Source organism: Zalophus californianus, chromosome 2 (genome assembly GCF_009762305.2).
Source record: "Zalophus californianus isolate mZalCal1 chromosome 2, mZalCal1.pri.v2, whole genome shotgun sequence".
NCBI classification, from domain to species: domain Eukaryota; kingdom Metazoa; phylum Chordata; class Mammalia; order Carnivora; family Otariidae; genus Zalophus; species Zalophus californianus.
The window spans coordinates 76,513,661-76,536,103 of record NC_045596.1 but is presented as its reverse complement, the minus strand read 5'-3'; the positions used below and the strand labels follow the sequence as shown (position 1 = coordinate 76,536,103).

At 38.5% G+C, this 22,443-nt stretch overlaps 1 protein-coding gene across 5 annotated transcripts in view; it reads right to left on the bottom strand.

The window, feature by feature from the left end:
- Nucleotides 1–22,443, bottom strand: part of GRID2 (glutamate ionotropic receptor delta type subunit 2) — a 1,431,476-nt gene that overhangs the window by 225,896 nt on the left and 1,183,137 nt on the right. For all 5 annotated transcript variants that reach the window (XM_027599851.1, XM_027599852.1, XM_027599850.1 and 2 more), the window contains exon 13: nt 18,817–19,012. In XM_027599851.1, the coding sequence (XP_027455652.1) occupies nt 18,817–19,012 (196 nt within the window). The remainder of the gene's footprint in view (nt 1–18,816; nt 19,013–22,443) is intronic.

Below are 22,443 nucleotides of genomic sequence, written 5' to 3'. Positions count from 1 at the left end.
AGGTGGACATTATCTAACCTGGGGAGGGCTGTAATAGAACAGAAAGGTAGAGGAAGTTTCTTTCTCTTTGACTGACTGTTGAGCTGGAACATCAGTCTGTTCCTTCCCTTAAACTGGGATTTATACCAATAGCGCCTCTAGTTCTCAGGCATTTAGAATCACATTGGAATTTAAATCATCAGCTTTCCCGGGTCTCCAGTTTATAGACAGCAGATGGTGGGACCTGTCGGCCTCCATAACTGCATGAATCAATTCCTTATAATAAATCTCATTTTGTATATACATATACACACACAAATATATGAATGTAATATATAAATATATATATTGTTATTGTCTCCAGAAAAACTTGACCAATATAAGCACCTTGTATCCAACTGTAACTGCTTTTTATTTCCTGCATGTACTGTGTTCTTCTTACCTCCATGCTTTTGTTCAGGCTGTCTCCTTATCCTACTTACTCCTATCTCTCTTTTACTTAATTAAATCCTACTTACTCTAAGATTAACATAACTTCCTCTTGGAAGTCTTTGTGATCTGAACTAACCTCATCCCTCAGGCTATAAGTTCCCTTTCTCCGCATTCTCTTGGCATCTTGTACATTTCTCTGTAGATTAGCTACTATACTGCATTTTACTGCCCCACCTTCACTAGACTAATCCATTTCTACATCTTCTGTGCCTATCATAGTTTCTGGTACTTAGCAGACCCTGAATAAATGTTTGTTGATTAAAGAAATGAGTGAATGAGTAGATGAACTGGAATTGAATGTAGCTAATTAAAAGAAGAATTGGAGCAGGTCTGGCTTTCATCATGGATTAAATCACTATATAAAAAAGCAATTGTAAAATTACATGCTCTGTTAATGGCAGCTTAGTACTTTCATCTTTATATACAGGAGACACCACTTTATTGTTTTCACTTTAATTTACAGAATCTATATCTGTATCTATATTTTTCTGGCCATCTAGAAAAAACCTTTTCAGTTTTCAGTTTGCTTTGTGTGCTGTTAAGACCTATTCTAACTCAAGTTAAAATGCTTATAGTTTAAGAAGGATATAGCTTTGGACTTCACCTTTACTCTTTGAGAAAATATCTAATCCAGAGTAATTTTGATTTCAAACATCCAGGAGGATTATTAGAAACAAAAATAAGTTTTAATAAAAAATGTTAATAATAGGGGCGCCTGGGTGGCTCAGTTGGTTGGGCCTCCAATCTTGGTTTCAACTCAGTTTATGATCTCGGGGTCGTGGAATTGAAATCGAGTTGGGCTCCATGCCCAGCACAGAGTCTGCTTGAGATTCTTTCTCCCTCCCTCCCCCTCTTTCTCTGCTCCTCCCACTGCTCCTGCTCTTTCTCTCTGAAATAAATAAGTAAATGAAATCTTTTTAAAGATTTTATTTTATTTACTTGAAAGAGAGAGACACAGCCAGAGCAGGAACACAAGCAGGGGGAGTGGGAGAGGGAGAAGCAGGCTTCCCGCGGAGCAGGGAGCCCCATGCGGGGCTCGATCCCAGGACCCCGGGATCATGACCTGAGCTGAAGGCAGACGCTTAACGACTGAGCCACCCAGGTGCCCCTAAATGAAATCTTTTTTTAAAAAATTAATAAAAACACTCAATCCCAGGCATTAAAAATGCATTGGCAAAGCTTCTAGGAATGATCTCTATTTGTGTGTGTTTTTTAAAAAGATTTTATTTATTAATTTAGAGAGAGAGTGGGGGAGGGGCAGAGGGAGAGGGAGAGAGAAAATCCCAAGCATAGTCCATACTGAGCAGGGATCCCGAAGCAGAGATCATGACCTGAGCTGAAACCAAGAGCTGGACTCTTAACTGACTGAGCCACTATGGGTTTTTGTTTTTGTTTTTGTTTGTTGCACTGATTCTCTTCTTTCACTATGTGATAAATGACATGGACCTAAAACCTTTGATTTTGGGGGGAGCAGAAAATATGTCAATGGGATCTGAGCCCCCAGATGCCTGGTGAAGTGCTAAAGTAAATCATATTCTGTTTGTTGAAATCATTTGGCAAAAGGGCAAATGTAGCAAATGCACTGTTACTTCTAAGCCCAGTGGTGTGAGAGCCCAGGACTCCTGGCATTTTCAAAGACCCAAAGTGGTTTAGTATTTTGTCTTGATTTTCCCCACGTTGTGTTCAGTCTGATTATTCATTTCTGTAATGGGGCCTAATCATGATTTTAAGGTCATATACTTAGTATATTACCAAGCCACTCACTGAAGCCCAAGTTAGGTCTCAGCCTCGCTCTGCTCATAATGGTCATCTACTTTGGCATTCTTGCCCAATGCCAAATGATATTACAGAGCTCAAAGAGGAAGGGGAATGGAACAACCATAAAAGGGAATATGACCAGTGTGGTTCATAGGTTTGAGGTGCACTATATGTAAACCTGTAACAGTTGAAAATTGTTTTCTACTCACAGCTTTTTTTCTTTTATGTAATTTGGTTCCTGCTTGCTTCATTCTCATGACCCATGAGATCATTACCTGAGCTGAAATCAAGAGTTGGACGCTTAACAAACTAAGCCACCCAGGTGCCCCCTGATGGGAAGAATCTTAAGTCAAAGGGTTTCAAGAGACTGTCCTAAGCCCTGCCTATATCCTCAATCTGTTCTTTGTTTTGTTTTGAAATTTCCTTTAACCTTTTTTGCTGAGTAGAACTTGCTTCTTTTCTGCAGATACTACATTGCTTTTGGTCTTCTCAAATGGTGGCTATTTTTCTCTTCTACAACATTCCTATCACTGGGGCTGGATCATGGGTAGGTATCCTTTTTGCCCCTTGAACCACTTCTAGAGCCTTGGCTTTGAAGCTCATGCTATCAGACTATACTCATTCCTACTGCAGGCATCTGCTGACTCTGTGTCACTCCAACATTGCTCAAAGATTTTACCACGCGGTTCTCTGTCACTCTTTCAAATTCTAGTTCTGTGGTTATTCTTGGTGATTTGATTATTCACATAGACATCCTTTTCCAGTACTTGGCTTCTTCTTCTCCAAAGATTGTATCTTTCCTCCTACCTTAGCCACCCACTCCCATGTCATATTATTTCCAATACTAGCACTCTCTTCATCATCTCAATTTCAAATGTGTCATCTTGGAACCAACTTTGTATTACTTCCAATCTCGTCCTTCTGGTTCATGGACTCCTACAGTTCTTTGGTCCCATCCAGACCAACAGTCCATTGTTCATGTCATCCTCTTGGTATCCTCAATCTCCTCTGGGTAGCCACTTTCCTCCTACATAGCTGAGATTCCATGATTCATAATAATGATAGTTTCTTTGCATATACTCTCAACTCCCTCACCCCATTGTTTTCTACCATGCTTATCTGGTAAACACTAATTCTGGTGAAATCTCATCTCTGTGGACTCCATGTTTATGCTTAGGCAGCCGAAGATGGCTACAGAAAAGCCCACAATCATGCTGATTAGTTTCAACTTATAGTCATGATGACTATTGCAAAAGACCCTTTAGTCTTTTCTAGGAATACCATTACATTTCACTAGTCTACTGTCCCTCCCATTCTCCAGAGCAATCATTGCTATCTTCTCTCTCTTCCAATCTCCAGAATCATTATGCTCTTCCTTAGTGATGACCTTGGTTCCTATTTCTCTGAGTAAATACAACCAATTAAAATGATTTTCCATATACTTCCATTACCATATCTTCCAACCTATCTGCATGTATGTCCATATGTTCTACCTTCTCTCTTCTTACTATGGATGGACTGTGCTCCTAAATCCAAACCCTCCCCTTGTGTACTAGATCTCATTACTTACCACCTGCTCAAGGACAGATCTCCAGCAGTTCTCTTGTCTCTCTCCTGCACCATGAATTTTCCCTCTTTATCGTAGCATTCCATTAGTATACAGACATTGTATATATCTTTTTTCATAAAAAAATTTTCTCAAACCCCACATCCCACTCTAGAACCCTCTCCACTATTACTCAGCATTTCCTTTCACCTTTAAAACGTGCCCAGTCTAACAAAACAAATGAACAAAGAAAAAAAGAAAAACAACAACAACAAAAAGATTCTTAAATATAGAGAACAAATGGGTGGTTGCCAGAGGAAAGATGGGTAGGGGATGGGTGAAATAGATAAAGGGGATTAACAGTACACTTGTCGTGATGAGCACTGAATAATGTATAAAGTTGTCAGATCATTATATTGTACACCTGAAACTAACAAAATACTGTGTATGTTATGGGGTGCCTGGGTGGCTCAGTTGGTTAAGCGACTGTCTTCGGCTCAGGTCATGATCCTGGAGTCCTGGGATCGAGTCCCACATCGGGCTCCCTGCTCAGCGGGGAGTCTGCTTCTCCCTCTGACCCTCTTCCTTCTTGTGCTCTCTGTCTGTCATTCTCTCTCTCTCAGGTAAATAAATAAAATCTTTAAAAAAATTAACATAAAAAAGAAAGTAAATAAAAAGCACTTAGTCTTGTAATCTCCATTGCCTCTCTTCTCATTCTTCTGTCCAATCTAATTCTAATTCCTTCTCCTTTCCCTCTACCAGATCTGCTTTTGTCAAGGTCACCAGTGACTGCTGGTTGCCAAATAAATCATTAATTCTCAGTCTTGACTATACTCGACCCATGAGCATCATTTGACAGAGTTGATCATTTGAACTTCCTTGAAACACTTTTTCATTTGGCTTCTAAACAAGCACTCTTGGTTTTACCCCTTCCTCCCTGGTTGATCCTTCCCTGACTCTGTTATACCCTTTTTAACTGTCCCTCCTCTAAGTACTAAATTGTCCCAGGGATTAGTCTTTCCATAGCTTTCTTCTCCAGATAGATACACATCCTTAGTGATATCATCAAGTCTTAGGACTTTAAATACAGACTCTGTTAGTAATCTCCAGTCTCCAGCTAGAACTTTCTCTTAAACACTCAACTCATATATAGAAAGCAGCTTTCTTGGCATCTTTCTTGGAAAATTAATAAACATTTCATATTAACTATCATGCCAAAGGCAAATTCTCATTTGGCTTCTCAAATCTGCTCTTCCCATAGTTTTCTCAACCCCAAAAAAGCCAACTTCGTTCTTCCAACTAACTTAGGCCAAAGACATTGGACTCATTTTTAACTCCTCTTTTCCATACCCCACATTCAGCCTTTTAGAAAATTTTGTCAGAGCTACTTTCAAAATATATTCAAATTCAATCATTTCTCACCACTTCCACCATAAGCACTCTGGTCCATCCACCATCATGTCTCACTTGAATTATAACAGTAGTCTCCTCAGTCTTCTTGCTTCTAGCCTTGACCTCTCCTATTTTCCACACAGCACCGTAAGTGGAGCTTTGAAAAGTCAGTCAGCTCATGTCACTCTCCTGTTCACAACCTCAGAATTATTCAGAAGTCAAAGTCATTTAAATGGCTCTAAGTATTATATCAGTGATTTTCAACCTTTATTGTGAATCAGAATCACGTGAATGAATTTAGGATATTCAAATGCTTTTCATTCCCCAATTAAGATACAGTGGGTAAAAGGGGTTAAAAAGTACAAACTTCTAGTTATAAAATACATAAGTCATGGGGATATAATGTACAGCATGGTGACATAGTTAATAATACTGTATTGCGTATGTAACAGTTGCTAAGAGAATAGGTCTTTTAAGACCTATTAAGAACTTTTAAGTTCTCATCACAAAAAGAAAATTTGTAACAATAGTGACTGATGTTAACTAGACTTATTGTGACCATTTTTCAGTATACACAAACAGAGTCATTATGTTGTATGCCTGAAACTAATATAAAGTTATATGTCGATTGTATCTCAATAAAATAAAAAGATACAATTGGAACTTTAGTGGGGCCCACACTTGAACATTTTTAAGCCACCATCCTGCCTAACTTCCACTGTGATCTTATTTCCTATCCCTTTCCCCTGCATATCTTACCCACCCCCCATGCACCCTTCTCCAGCCATATTGGTCTAGACATTTCTCTTTATCACGCCAAGTGACCTTCTGCTTCAGGAATTTTGCAGTAATATTCCTTCTGCCTGGACCACTTCTTGTCCTCACTGTCTCCTCGCTGTCTTCATGGGTCATACCCTGTCCTCTTTCAGGTCTCTACTCAAATGTCGCTTTCTCAGAGATGCCTTCTGAGACCACTTTATATGTGATGGCAACATCCCTCTCCCTCCTCTGCTTTCTTTCATTCTTACCTTTCCAATTTTTCTTCATAGCACATGTTTATGTGCTTGTCTATTATTTTCTCTCCACTACAAAATAATCTCCATTTGGGCAAGGACTTTCCTTGTTCTGTTTAATTCCCGATACCCAGAACAATGCCTGGTAAATAGGTGCTCACTGAATATGCGCTGAATGAATAAGTAAAACAATAGGTTCAATCCATCCAGTTTTTTTAGCCACAGACCAATAAGGAGGGTAGGCTTACCTCACCATTTCATAAGGTCTAGAATTTGTCTTTCTGTGCCAGTCCTCAAAAATCCTTGATATTGACCCATTTGACATGACCAATCTTTTGTCTCATTTTCATTTCAATACTCCAATTTTCCGGCTGGCCTTAGAGCTGGGAACTGATCCCAGTGGCTTTGCTCCACACCTGGACCTTGTCAGTTTCCCTTCCCCATACTGCTCTGGGACTTGTGTGGCCTACTTAGCTTTGCAAATTGATGCTCTTTTTCTGATTGAAAACTACGGCTGCCAACACCACCCCTCACTTCCTTGTTGCCATAGTATCCATCAGGTTTTTATATCCTCTTTGAACTCTGTAGTCTGTGCAGTTACCGTTGGGATCCTCTGGCTAGTATTTGAATTCTACCAATCCTGGTTTTCTTTTCTTCCTGCGCAGTCTTCATTGCTGGGGTTTTAGAATAATTTGTTCTTCACCACCTGCGTTTAATAGGGTATCAGGAAATAAATATTGCCCTCTAAAGAACCAGAGACTCCTCCATTTCAGCGCTACGCACAGATCCTCCATTCCTAGTCAGATCTTTACCTGTGATTTGCCAAAATAGGAGTTGTATCATGTTACTTTTCTGTTCAAAACCTTCCTAAGTTTCATATCTCCCACAGAGTAAAAACCCACTTAGTATGTTTTAACAGCTCTGTATTAGCATTTTCAGACGTTAGCATGCATAGGAGTCACCTGGGAATCTTCTTAGACTAAGATTTACATTGAGAAGGGCTTATGTGGGGCCCAAAGTCTGCATTTCTAACAAGCTGCCAAGAGATGCTGCTATTGCTAGTTCACAGGATTATGCTGTAAGTAACAAGGCCCTATATGATATGCCTTCTCCCCTGCCGCCTGGCTCTCTACTTCTCTGACTTTGTTATACTCCTGATATTACTCCTTATTTCTGAGTTACACTAGCCTCCTTCACAGTCTTAGAACATCCAGGCATGCTCCCACCTCAGGGCCTTTGCATTGGCTGACCCTCTGTCTGAAAACATGTCACGCAGATATATAACTCTTTCTCTCTCTCCAACCTGCTTCACGTCTTTATTCCAACATCATTTTCTTAAGCCTTCTCTGGCCATTTGATCTAACAAGGCAGACCATCTCCCTCATGTTCCTCTTCTCCCTCTCCTATTCTTTCTCCTTAACACATCACTATTGAAAGACAACATATTTTATTTATTTTGTTTATTGTCTGCCTCCTCCGTAAAAATGTGAACTCTGTGAAGGCACTTTGCTTTTTTAAAAAATTTTATTATGTTATGTTAATCACCATACATTACATCATTAGTTTTTGATGTACTGTTCCATGATTCATTGTTTGCATATAACACCCAGTGCTCCATTCAGTATGTGCCCTCTTTAATACGAGGGGGGTGGTGGGGTGGGTTGGCATTTTGCTTTCATTTACCTTCACTTCAGCGACCAAAATACTGGCTGATACATAGGAGGTGATCAATAAATGATTGTCGAATGAATGCACTAAAAATTTCAGTTATATTTTTCATATACATTTTTTCCTACTTATGCAAAAAGTCTTGGGAAAAGGAGACAGAATCAAATTTGTTCTAGTTTAATTAGGCTAGTCTGATACAGGTGAATGTCTCCCAAGAATAGCATATCAGAACTCATTTACTTAATCCTCATATATACAGCTTTCTTTGGTACGAGCAGAACGATGTTAGAAGGGATAAAACTCTACCTCCAAGTAAGAGAAACTTAATGAGACTAGTAGCACAATTAAGAACAAACACAACCTGAGACATTAATGGTATCTATTTAAAGTTATAATTAGATTGCAAGGATTGTTTGCACAGTGATGCAGGCTTTCCTGGAAAACAGTTACTATATATATGAACTCTTGTCAAAAACACTGTAGAAGTTTGGCCTTTTGTGGAAAATTGACCTAGAAGACCTCTAAAGTCTTTTCTGCCTGAACAAATTAGAAGCCAGTGACAGAGAAGAGGAAGCTGCTGTGTGAGATGTGCAAGACTAGTAGCTAAAGCAAGAATCCACAACCACATTTCATGTGTTATAGTTTTCAATCTTATAGACTCCCAGTGAGCTTTAGCAGGCGAGAAGGTTATTGGTTTTTGGTTGGTTGGTTTTGTGTTTTAAGAGAAGCTGGCCAAGACCTTGCAAGCTGAACCAAAATACATTACATTATTATTACCTATTTTTTTTGTCTAATCAATTTTCAGCTGTCTCTGATTTTGCCTGAAAGAATATGTACAACAAGCAAATTTCACTTTGATATTTTCCATTATGAATTCATAAGAACATTCTTCACTGCCCCTCTAGTAAATCGGAAAACTAAATAAATATGGTATAACACTAGGTGACATGATTTGCAGTTTTAAACTCATAAGCCCTCTTGATCAGTAGACTATCAGGGGAATAGAAATTGTTCTCTACTTCTTTTATTAATTATCCTTTTAATTATGTTACAATTTTAACTTAACCTTAGAAGATACGAAATAATAAAGCTTTGTAGTTACAAATTGCTCACCTTTACATTCTTTCAGGTAATCTTAAGGCTCATTTTATGAACTTATGGCTCTAATCATACTATTTATTGATGCTTCCATATATATATATATATATACACACACATATATACTCTATGTACATATATATGTGTATATACAATATGTATACAATACATACAATATGTACATATATATGTATATACAATATGTACATATAGTATATTGCATATATATATAAAATATATATACATTTATGACAAAAACATGTGAAGTAGTAATTCTTATCAACATGATGATAATCCTGGGGCTCACAGATTTTAAGTAACTAGTTACATTTACACATTTTAGTTTAAAAAATGAACTGTATTCAAACCCACGTTGAAATGCCTTTTGCAGGCTTTTAATTCCCACACTGTGACCATCTTACAGAAGAGTAGAGTGAGTCTTAGAGAAGCCAAGTGACTTGCCCAAAGTTGTACACCTAAGAACTGGAAGAACCAGGAGAGAAAACCAGATACTTCCCAGCGCCCCCCTCACCCCCTTAGGAAGAGGGTTCTTTCTGTTCTTCATAATAAACTTTTTTTTAAATGTATGACATTTAATAACAGCATTAGAAACACTAACCCAAGTCGAAAGATGATGGAATGGCTACATATTTAAAGAAAAAGAAACGGCAAAACCTACAGAAGAAATAACTAAATTTCTTAGTACACAATGCAAACTTATCAATAGCTTAGTCTAAAACACTTTTATTTCACAGAATCTCAGATTGAAATTTTCTCAGGGTGGGTATTTATAATTTCTTTTTACATATCCACAAATGTCGAATTAAATTCTGTGTGGTTAAAAGGCATAAAGGTAAAAAAGAAAAGAAATAGAAAATGTAGGAAACTATATGTACATGCTTTGAAAAGAGAGGTTTTCTTAAACAATCCTGAAGATCTTGGAAGATATATATATAAATCTTAACACATACATGACTATTTAAATGTCAAATGTCACTTCTACGTGACATTTGATATTCCATACCCTTATGATTTATTTTTTATTTTGGAAATGCTAGGATATAGGAAGTATACCCAGTTTGCATTACTACAAAGAATGCAAGGTATATGGGCTGTGTGTTTATGTGTGTGTGTGTGTGTGTGTGTGTGTGTGTGTGTCTGTGCGTGTGTGTAAGAACAGAAGAATGAAGCAAGACCTTATCTACATGTGTCGACTTGACTGGCTACCTCTGAAATTTACAAGAGTCTCTTAGGGTTTCACTATTTCGTGAGATATATTATATATATATATTCTGCATACTCTTATCCAATTCCCATACATCAGCTATAGTGACCTTCTTGAAAGGTAATAATGAATCACAACATTCCCTTATTTTAGTAGCATTTTTTGCCATTTAAATAGAACTCAGATTCTTAACTAAGGGCAACAAGGTCCTTCATGATCTATCCCCTGCCTACTAACCTCCTTCCACGTTCTCTCATTGGACATGTTCCAGTTCATGTTGATTTTCAACTGGTTTCTTGAATGTCCTTTCAGGTTCCTGCTGAGGCTATGCTTGGTTTGGATGCCCTGTCACCTTCTCTTCCACATGAATAGCACCTGATCAGGCAGGTCATCACTAATATTTTATCTCCTCAGGGAACCGTACTTGATCACCGTTCTGAAAGTAGATGTTCTCTTTAATTTCTGTAAGAGCACCCGTTTTTCTTTTTCCATAGCACTTATCATGATTTAAATCATTTTATTTGATCACATATTTTAGCTTTCTTTTCTTATCAGACTCTATACTTCACAGATCCAGTGATCAATTCTCTGTGGCGGAGTTATCTATAGTTTCCTTTTTTTTTTTTAATTTTATTATGTTATGTTAGTCACCATACAGTACATCATTAGTTTTTGATGTAGCGTTCCATGATTCGTTGTTTGCTTATAACACCCAGTGCTCGATGCAGTACATGCCCTCAATGCCCATCACCAGGCTAACCCATCCCCCACGCCCCTCCCCTCTAAAAAACCCTGTTTGTTTCTCAGAGTCCACAGTCTCTCATGGTTCGTCTCTCCCTCCGATTCCCCCCGCCTTCATTTTTCCCTTCCTTCTCCTAATGTCCTCCGTACTATTCCTCATGTTCCACAAATAAGTGAAACCATAGGATAATTGACTTTCTCTGCTTGACTTCTTTCACTTAGCATAATCTCCTCCAGTCCCATCCACGTTGATGTAAAAGCTGGGTATTCATCCTTTCTGATGGCTGAGTAATATTCCATTGTATATATACATCTTCTTTATCCGTTCATCTGTTGAAGGGCATCTCAGCTCTTTCCACAGTTTGGCTATTGCGGACATTGGTGCTATGAACATTGGGGTGCATATGGCCCTTCTTTTCACTACATCTGTGTCTTTGGGGTAAATGCCCAGGAGTGCAATTGCTGGGTCATAGGGTAGCTCTATTTTTAAATGTTTGAGGAACCTCCACACTGTTTTCCAAAGTGGCTATACCAACTTGCATTCTCACCAACAGTGTAAGAGGGTTCCCCTTTCTCCACAACCTCTCCAACATTTGTTGTTTCTTTCCCTGTCCGTTTTTGCCATTCTAACTGGTGTAAGGTGGTATCTCAATGTGGTTTTGATTTGAATTTCTCTGATGGCTAATGATGATGAACATTTTTTCATGTGTCTGTTAGCCATTTGTATGTCTTCTTCAGAGAAGTGTCTTTTCATGTCTTCTGCCCACTTTTTGACTTGATTATTTGTTTTTTGGGTGTTGAGTTTGAGAAGTTCTTTATAGATCTTGGATACCAGCCCTTTATCTGTAGTGCCATTTGCAAATATCTTCTCCCATTCTGTGGGTTGCCTCTTTGTTTTGTTGACTGTTTCCTTTGCTGTGCAGAAGCTTTTTATCTTGATGAAGTCCCAAAAGTTCATTTTTGCTTTTGTTTCGCTAGCTTTTGGAGATGTATCTTGAAAGAAGTTGCTGTGGGCGATTTCAAAGAGGTTACTGCCTATGTTTTCCTCTAGGATTCTGATGGATTCCTGTCTCATATTGAGGTCTTTCATCCACTTTGAGTTTATCTTTGTGTAGGGTGTTAGAGAATGGTCGAGTTTCATTCTCTCGGACAGCATGTGGCTGTCCAATTTTCCCAACACCATTTGTTGAAGAGACTGTCTTTTTTCCATTGCATGGTTTTTCCTGCTTTATCAAAGATTATTTGACCATAGAGTTGAGGGTCCATATCTGGGTTCTCTATTCTGTCCCATTGGTCTATATGTCTGTTTTTGTGCCAGTACCATGCTGTCTTGGTGATCACAGCTTTGTAATATAGCTTGAAATTGGGCAACATGATTCCCCCAGCTTTGTTTTCTTTTTCAACATTTCCTTGGCGATTTGGGGTCTTTTCTGATTCCATACAAATTTTAGGATTGTTTGTTCCAGCACTTTGAAAAATGTCATTGGAATTTTGATCAGGATGGCATTGAAGGTATAGATTGCTCTGGGTAGCATAGACATTTTAACAATGTTTATTCTTCCGATCCATGAGAATGGAATATTTTTCCATCTTTTTGTGTCTTCTTCAATTTCCTTCATGAGTGTTCTGTAGTTCCTAGAGTATAGATCCTTTACCTCTTTGGTTACGTTTATTCCAAGGTATCTTATGGTTTTTGGTGCTATTGTAAATGGAATCGTTTCTCTAGTTTCTCCTTCTACAGGTGCATTGTTAGTGTATAAGAAAGCAAGTGATTTCTGTGCATTGATTTTGTATCCGGCCACATTACTGAATTGCTGTATGAGTTCTAGTAATTTGGGGGTGGAATCTTCTGGGTTTTCCACATAAGGTATCATGTTGTCTGCAAAAAGAGAGAGTTTGACTTCTTCTTTGCCAATTTGAATACCTTTTATTTCCTTTTGTTGTCTGACTGCAAGGACTTCTAGTACTATGTTGAACAATAGTGGTGAGAGTGGGCATCCTTGATGTGTTCCTGATCTTAAGGGAAAGACTCTCAGCTTTTCCTCATTGAGGATGATATTCGCTGTGGGTTTTTTGTAGATGGATTTTATGAACTTGAGGAATGTTCCCTCTATCCTTATACTCTGAAGAGTTTTAATCAGGAAAGGATGTTGTATTTTGTCAAATGCTTTGTCTGCATCAATTGAGAGGACCATATGGTTCTTCTCCCTCCTCTTATTAATGTGTTCTATCACACTGATTGATTTGTGAATGTTGAACCACCCTTGCATCCCGGGGATAAATCCCACTTGGTAATGGTGGATGATCCTTTTAATGTATTGTTGGATCCTATTAGCTAGGATTTTGTTGAGGATTTTGGAATCCATATGCATCAGGGATATCGGTCTGAAATTCTCCTTTTTGATGGGGTCTTTGCCTGGTTTGGGGATTAAGGTAATGCTGGCCTTGTAGAATGAGTTTGGAAGTTTTCCTTCTGTTTCTATTTTTTGAAACAGCTTCAGTCGAAGAGGTATTACTTCTTCTTTGAATGTTTGGTAGAATTCCCCAGGGAATCCATCAGGCCCTGGATTCTTGTTTTTGGGGAGGTTTTTGATCACTGCTTCAATCTCGTTAGTGGTTATTGGTCTATTCAGGTCGTCAATTTCTTCCTGTTTCAGTCTTGGCAGCTTATAGGATTCCAGGAAGGCCTCCATTTCATCCAGATTGCTCAGTTTATTGGCATATAGTTGTTGATAATAATTTCTAATAATCGTTTCTATTTCCTTGGTGTTAGTAATGATCTCTCCCTTTTCATTCATAATTTTATCAATTTGGGTCCTTTCTCTTTTCCTTTTTTTCTTTTTTTAAAGATTTTATTTATTTATTTGAGAGAGAGAGAATGAGAGATAGAGAGCACGAGAGGGAAGAGGGTCAGAGGGAGAAGCAGACTCCCCACTGAGCAGGGAGCCCAATGCAGGACTCGATCCCGAGACTCCAGGATCATGACCTGAGCCGAAGGCAGTCGCTTAACCAACTGAGCCACCCAGGCGCCCCCTTTCTCTTTTCTTTTGGGTAAGTCTGGCCAGTGGTTTATCGATCTTATTAATTCTTTCAAAGAACCAACTTCTAGTTTCGTTGATCTGATCTACTGTGTTTCTGGTTTCTAATTCATTGATTTCTGCTCTAATTTTAATTATTTCTCTTCTAACGTGTGGTTTAGGCATCATTTGTTGCTTTTTCTTTAGTTCTTTAAGGTGTAGAGTTAGTTGGTGAATTCGGGATTTTTCTATTTCTTTGAGTGAGGCTTGGATGGCTATGTATTTCCCCCTTAGGACCGCCTTTGCAGTATCCCATAGGTTTTGGACCAATGTGTTTTCATTCTCATTGATTTCGATGAATTGTTTAATTTCTTCTTTGATTTCCTGGTTGACCCAAACATTCTTTTTTTTTTTATGGAGAGGATATGACGGCTTCTTTATTTTTAAGATTTTATTTATTTATTTATTTGAGAAAGCAAGAATGAGAGAGAGAGAGAGAGCACGTGAGAGGGGGGAGCGTCAGAGGGAGAAGCAGACTCCCCGCTGAGCAGGGAGCCCGATGCGGGACTCGATCCCAGGACTCCAGGATCATGACCTGAGCCGAAAGCAGTTGCCGAACCAACTGAGCCACCCAGGCGCCCTTACCCAAACATTCTTGAGCAGAGTGGTCTTTAGCTTCCAAGTGTTTGAATTTCTGCCAAATTTTTTCTTGTGATTGAGTTCCAGTTTTAAAGCATTGTGGTCTGAGAATATGCAGGGAATAATCTCAATCTTTTGGTATTGGTTGAGACCTGATTTGTGACCCAGTATGTGGTCTGTTCTGGAGAAAGTTCCATCTGTGCTCGAGAAGAATGAGTATTCTGTTGTTTTAGGGTGGAATGTTCTGTAAATATCTATGAGGTCCATCTGGTCCAGCATATCATTCAAAGCTCTCGTTTCCTTGTTGATTTTCTGCTTAGATGATCTGTCCATTGTTGAGAGTGGAGTATTGAGGTCTCCTACAACTAACGTATTGTTATCAATATGACTCTTTATTTTGGTTAACAGTTGGCTTATGTAGATGGCTGCTCCCATGTTGGGGGCATAGATATTTACAATTGTTAGATTTTCTTGTTGGATAGACCCTTTAAGAATGATATAGTGTCCTTCTGTGTCTCTAATTGCAGACTTTAGTTTAAAATCTAATTTGTCTGATATAAGAATTGCTATCCCAGTTTTCTTTTGAGGTCCGCTGGCATGGAAGATGGACCTCCATCCCTTCACTTTCAGTCTGGATGTATCTTTAGGTTCAAAATGAGTCTCTTGTAGACAGCATACAGATGGGTCTTGTGTTTTTATCCAATCTGCAACCCTGTGCCGTTTTATGGGAGCATTTAGGCCATTCACGTTGAGAGTGCTTATTGAAAGATATGAATTAATTGTCATCATGTTGCCTGTGAAGACGTTGTTTTTATAGATTGTCCCTGTAAATTTATGTTGTAAATCACTCTTGGGGTCTTTCTCCTTTTATAGAACCCCCCTTATTATTTCTTGCAGGGCCAGCTTAGTGGTCACATATTCTTTCAGTTTCTGCCAGTCGTGGAAGGTCTGCATCTCTCCATCCATTCTAAATAACAGCCTTGATGGATAAAGTATTCTTGGTTGCATGTTCTTCTCATTTAGTATCCTGAATATGTCTTGCCAGGCCTTTCTGGCTTGCCAGGTCTCTGTGGATAGGTCTGACGTTATTCTGATGTTCCTCCCTTTGTATGTAAGGAGTCTCTTCCCCCTAACTGCCCTTAAGATGGTTTCCTTGGTTCTAAGATTTGCAAGTTTTACTATTACATGCCGGGGTGTTGACCTGTTTTCCTTGATCTTGGGAGGGGTCCTCTCTGCCTCTAGGACGTGAATGTTTGTTTCATTCCCCAGATTAGCGAAGTTCTCTGCTATGATTTGCTCAAATACATTTTCTAGTCCTCTCTCTCTCTCCAGTCCCTCCAGGATTCCAGGAACGCTTCATGGTGTCACTTATTTCTCTGATTCTATTTTCATGGATTCTGAGTTGTTTTTCCCTGGCCTCCACTTTTCCCCTTTTATCTATTATATTGTTTTCCAGGTCGCTTATTCGTTCTTCTGCCTCACTTACCCTAGCTGTTAGATTATCTAGATTGGATTGGGTCTCATTGATAGCATTCTTAAGTTCTGCCAATTCAGCTTTCATTTCTGTTCTTAGAGACTCTATGTTGCCATTAATTGATTTCTCCATTCTAGCCATTGTCTTCACGATTGCTAGCCTGAATTCCATCTCCGACATCTTGGTTCTATCTGCATCCATTTGTAAATCTGCAGCATAACTCATGATCTCTGAGTCTTTTCTATTTTGGGGGTTTCTCCTCCTAGTCATTCTGTTGATGGGTGTTTGAGGGAATGTATATAATTGACCAGAAACCAAGGAAGATGCACCTGTTTTCTTGGGACCTTAGGGTTGCTGGCCTCTTGTTTTCCAAGCCTGTCTTCTGGGGGAGGGGCCTGCCACACTGGTACTCAGGCAAGCCTGTTTGGGCAGAGTTGTCCTGCCCCCCTGTAGCAGGGGATGGGCTCAGCAGTTTTTTGGGGCTTTTGTTCTCTGGCAGCTTTCCCTGGCGGCTTTCCGCGTCTCTTCCGCGAGTCAGAGCAGAAGAGACCGTTTCCAACCCTCTGCCTCAGAGCAGAGAGATGGCAGTCTGTTCTTCAGTGAGCTCTCCAGGCCACACTGTCTCCATTTCTGTCCGTGCTGCTATAAACTGCAGCGTCCTGGGTTGTGCACCCCTCTGCAGCGCCCCCAGTCCTGCATCCAGGTCGGGGCACATCTCTGCCCGTTGTGCTTCTAAAACCGCCAGCCACTCCCAGTTTGCACACCCGCTGCTCTGGGTTTCCGCCCAGGGGGCTGCCCTAAAGTCCTTTCCCCACCACTTCCGGTCTGCGAGTCTGTGTTCCGTCCCCAGCACGAGGCTGTCGCTCCCCGGCGGTGTAGGATCCCCACGGCCAGGTTCCCTCCCGCTGCCAGTTATCCTCCGATATCTGCCTGTGGAATCACGGCCCTCCGCTTCCTACCTCAAAACCAACCGCCTGCGATATTCTGTTTGTAGAGATCCAGATCTTCTTACATCTCAGGCTGGTTTCGTGGGTGCTCAGAGTGGTCTGGTAGATATCCAGCTCAATTCCGGGGACCAGTTGAAATAGGGTCCCCTACTCCTCTGCCATCTTTCCTTCCTCTCCTATCTATAGTTTCTTGATCAGTGCCTGGTACATAATTGGCACTTAGCGAATACTGTATGAAAAAATGAATAACTAAATGATGAGTGAGTGAATATGTATCTTTTAAAATATTTTTTGAGAATCTGTATGTCTGCTTGGAGAAAAAAAGTGAATTTTCTCTGGAATGATATGGTATAGAAAGAGGTTGTGAAATGTGGAGAGCTTTGACTTCTAAAATGGAATAGAAATACAAACTATGAATATATTCATCCCCGAGAAAACAGAATTCTTCTTAACAATTAAAAATATGAAGGAATACCCCAAAATAACTTATTCTTATTCTGAGGCTTAAGTTCATTCACATCCTCTGAGTACCTAGTAAAGCCTAAAGTGTCTACCCTCCCATCTCCTCCAGATAACATATAGGTCCACTCACTCACCCCCTCTCACCCCCATCCTCCCAGTAATTGTAGAACTTCTAGAAGCCAGTGGACTTTAGGATCAATACTTGGGTCCTGGAAAACTGGGGTTAATGTAATAAGGGTGAAGGAGCTAGAGTCCATTGCAAACATTTCAAGGAATTCACATCCTAACACATCATTAGGACTTAGAAAGAGGTTTATATCAGCACCATCAGTTTTTAAAATAATGATGTCACCCAGGCTGACTCTAGGGAACCATAAGAGCAGCAGCAGATAAAGGACATCATACGAAAAGGCTAGAACCTGTGTCAGAATATTTTTTATAGCCATCAAAACATTCTCCAACATAGTATTAATAAGTTTGCCTTTTGAACAAGAAACTCAACACGGGGTCCAAATTATTCTGCTGTGGAAGGTTACAGAGAAAAAGTGTATACCACCTTTGTTGCTATAATTGACATTCATTCATTCATTCATTCATCCCACAATTATTTATTTAATATCAATTATTGTGATTTTCACTGTGCTAGCCACTGGGATAATTTTAAACAAAAATCATTCAGTTCTCTCATGCAGATTGATGGGGCTTGAGGAAGAAAGAATTACTTCTGTATACGTGTTTATAAACCACAGCCCAGAATAAAAACTGGCTTCATGTTTTACACAAAGGACTGCTTTGTAAGCCTTTTTTTTCCCCTGATAAAATAACTTCTAAATGATGGTTATTTAAAATAAGATAGAAATAAAGATTTTTGCTTTTGGAATAGAAATAGACATTTGCAGGAACCTTATTTGTTGACAAGATTAACTTTTACCCACCACATAATCATAAGTAAAGATAAGGTTTTCATCTAAAAACAAATGCAGTATAGAAAATACCCCAAAGTTATTTGAAAGAATTGGATAACCCTAATGATATTCGGAATGGGATTTGTAAAAACCTTTTCAGTGTTCATGTGCATAAGTCCCTAACCCATTCTGAACAAAATACTAGCTTATGTTTTCTAGCTTCAGAATTCCACTGGAGACAGATCCATTAGACACAGCACAGAAGGCCTTGAATTCCCTCTGCTTAAGCACTCTGCCAACTCAAAATCTTCTTTAAATCAATAGGAGGTATAATTTAATTGCAAACTCTGTGTCAAAGTTAAAAATTTAAAAAAAGAAATAAACCAATCTCAATGTAGCAATTCCAATATGGGAGACAAAATAGCAGACTAGACTACTGTAGTAGAACAATGACCAGTACCTTTTGAATGCCTGCTTGGGATTCCAGAACGTTATTCTCTGATCCATTGCTTCTGTGGATCATCCGCCACATTTGGGAATACATGCTGTCCCTTTCAAAAGGATTCATTCCCTTCATGCGGACATGTTCATATACTGCAGAGTCCAGTACTGTGCCGTAAGGGATGTCTGTTTGCTTGGAAAGGTCCTGGAGAGATCTTCATTATTAGGAGAGAAGAGAGACACAAGAAAGAGTACTGAATATTTTCAACTGGAAATAAAGTTATAGGAAGGAGAGAGAATAATATATGTAAATGTAGATGTCAAATTGCTTTTCTTATTTTGTGGTTTCTTAATATTAAAATGTAATATATAAGGAGAATTGCTTTTAGGTGTATGACACATGAATCATCAGAAGACAAAATCATTCCTGGAAGAAAAATGAAAATTTCTAGTGGTAAGGCAATGTTTTTTTGGTGAACCTTTACTGTGAAAAAACCAAAAACAAAACTAAATCTAGCCATCTCGTCAAAACAAAAACAAACTAAGTTATATTGCTGGATAATCAAATAATAATTTAGTTTAAAAATGCTATATGTTATAAGCCTTAAGCCTATATTCTTTTAGGTGGCAATGCTTAAATATTTTTAAAAAATAATTACATTTTGCATAAACAACATGCTTTGAGGTCAAGTGTATACTTAAAAATGAGTACTTATGATAGTCACTACTTAACAAGTGGCTACTACATACAACCAGCAACTGACATACATTATTCTCACAGCAATGTCCCATTTCTCATAAGTATTTCACCCATTTTATAGAAGAGAAAACTCAGGTTGAGAGTATAAGGCATTTGCTCAGTCTGGTACAGTCAGTGAGGGATGAGATAAGATTCAAATGTAGATCTGACTGGTTTCAAAGGCTACAGTATTTTATTTTATTTTATTTTATTTTATTTTATTTTATTTTATTTTATTTTATTTTATTATGTTTTTACTGCAAGATGCTGCCTCTTATTTCTATATTGCTATATTTGCTTTAACTTTGTGTGTGTGCACGTGCATGTGTGGGGGGGGTGAAAGAGAGAGAAAGAGAGAGGGAGAGAGAGAGAGAGACTTCTATTTGTAGTCAAATAGAATAAAATTCATGCTTCTGGAGAGCTGAATATAATTCAGAATATGGTCAGGATTTTCACATCGATCTTTGAGTTATAGATAGTACCTGGTGGTCAGTTTCCTTACATTTAGGTTTCTGAGCCACTCTATACTTTCTAACTTGTAGAACCAATTACTGCTCTACTGAAACTCATTTGAGTTTGTGTAGGGGCTCAACTCTAATGACTGAGGTTTAAGAACAAATATGCGTCTTTGGCATACTGTTCAAAATTAGACGCTGGCTTATTCAAGCTCACTAACCTCTGAGAATGGCAGCAGATGCTTTGAAACACCATACCATATTTTGAACAAGAATATTCACAGCCTTCCACAACCTTGGGTCATGAATCTCATGTTCTGTATACCTCTGACCTTTTGGTCTGTTTCTAGATGGAGTTTGCTAATGATTTCCTGGGGGCCTTTGCAAACAACACTAGCATTGGGCAAGGGTATTGGGAATACTCTTGGAGGTCACCGGTTTCCATCATGTGCAAAACTGTATTGCAAACAATAAATTATGGGCTGTGTTTGCTAGAGGAGTATTCATACCAATTTCTCATGGTAACTTTCAGCAAAATTTAATCTACATTTTATTGAGTTTTAGGTTGTTGACATGTGTCATTTACTCAATGGACACTACTATGATAATTCCTTTTTGTTCTATACTTCTGCATAAAATGATGCATCTAAAAATGACTATTTCCAAGAAAAAATTTGCTGGAATATTCTACAACTATTAAACTAATTCTGCCACTTGTAAAAAGATAAAGTGACAGTACAGAGAAAAATTGAGGGCAAAAGCCGGAATAAAAGTGAGCTGCATGTAGCTAGGGTAAAAACTCATAGGAGAATAACAGGGCACCTGCTCCTGGGACATCCCATAATTATCTTGTTAACAGTATAGCAGCAAGACTTTTGTTTCCAAAGCCCATTTACTTCTCACTGACTGCTATTTCCAGTTGTAGGAGTGAAACTATTCAAAACATTAACATTTTAACATATTTCCCACTGTTTAGTGGAGGATGCTCTAAAGTGGTAACACAGGAAAAAGAAATGAAACATTGTCAATACAGGTTATAATAGCAATAGCAAGTAGCAATTCGTTCAATAACTATAGACACAAGGGCCTATGCTAGGTAGTTGTATGGAGCTTGCCCCTTCTAGAACTGGAAGGTTTCATACCTCTATTTGAATACAAATAGAAGTCTCTCTCTCTCTCTCTCCCTCTCTCTTTCTCTCTCTTTCACCCCCCCACACACATGCACGTGCACACACACAAAGTTAAAGCAAATATAGCAATATAGAAATAAGAGGCAGCATCTTGCAGTAAAAACATAATAAAATAAAATAAAATACTGTAGCCTTTGAAGCCAGTCAGATCTACATTTGAATCTTATCTCATCCCTCACTGACTGTACCAGACTGAGCAAATGCCTTATACTCTCAACCTGAGTTTTCTCTTCTATAAAATGGGTGAAATACTTCTGAGAAATGGGACATTGCTGTGAGAATAATGTATGCTAGGTAGTTGTATGGAGCTTGCACCTTCTAAAACTGGAGAAGACCATGTCACAGTTCATCAGAGACCCTCCCAGGATAGGATTGGCCACTTGCTGCTTAGAAGGTTCAGCAATCAATCTCTATTTAACTCTCAGAAACTTTCAATTTGGTGGTGGTGAGATCATAATCTAGGGGGAAAATTTTTGTATACCCATACCTAAATATATAATTTGTTTGTCCAAATAGTCATACCAGTAAAATACCATTAAATAAATTAACACTCCCTCTTAGCTCTTCATGAAAAGAAAATTGAAATCAAATGGTAGGATCATTAATTTAATCAGGTTTCTGTGGCATAACATCACTTTCAATATCAGCTTTACAACTTGAATATAGAATTGTAATACAAACAGTTTTGTTGGTGAAACTGATTTGTACACAATAAAAATTTTAAAGGAATTTCTTAATATATTGCCTATGTGAAATTCCTGATGTCAGAAAAAAAAACATTTTATTTTCAACATACTTCAAATTTAAAATATAGCAGAGCATTTTGCAACTTAGAACAAAGGCCTGTTCCCTTTAGCCTCATTTCTGATATCAAGTTCAGTTTATAAATTTGCCTTGAGATATGCTTGCAAAAAAAATTACAGCTTGTCTGATTCAGCATCATTCCATTATAGTACACTGAGATAGCACCAGAGGTGACAAAAATAAAATGAAGCAAGACAAAGTGAGCATAAACAGCTTATTATAGAAAATGAAGGCTGTTTTAGGAGCCCAATACAGAAAGAGAGTGACCATTTTATGTGGTCATTTTGTTACTTTCATGCTAGTAAGATTTTAGAGTAATATCAGCAGAAATGGTATGGCTTATAGTATGAACCCTTAAAAGAAATCTAGTAAATTATTCTACAAGTGGTAATCCTCAAAAAAATTGTATCTGAAGTTCAACATCTGAGTATTATTTAGATATGCCAAGTCATTGTTTT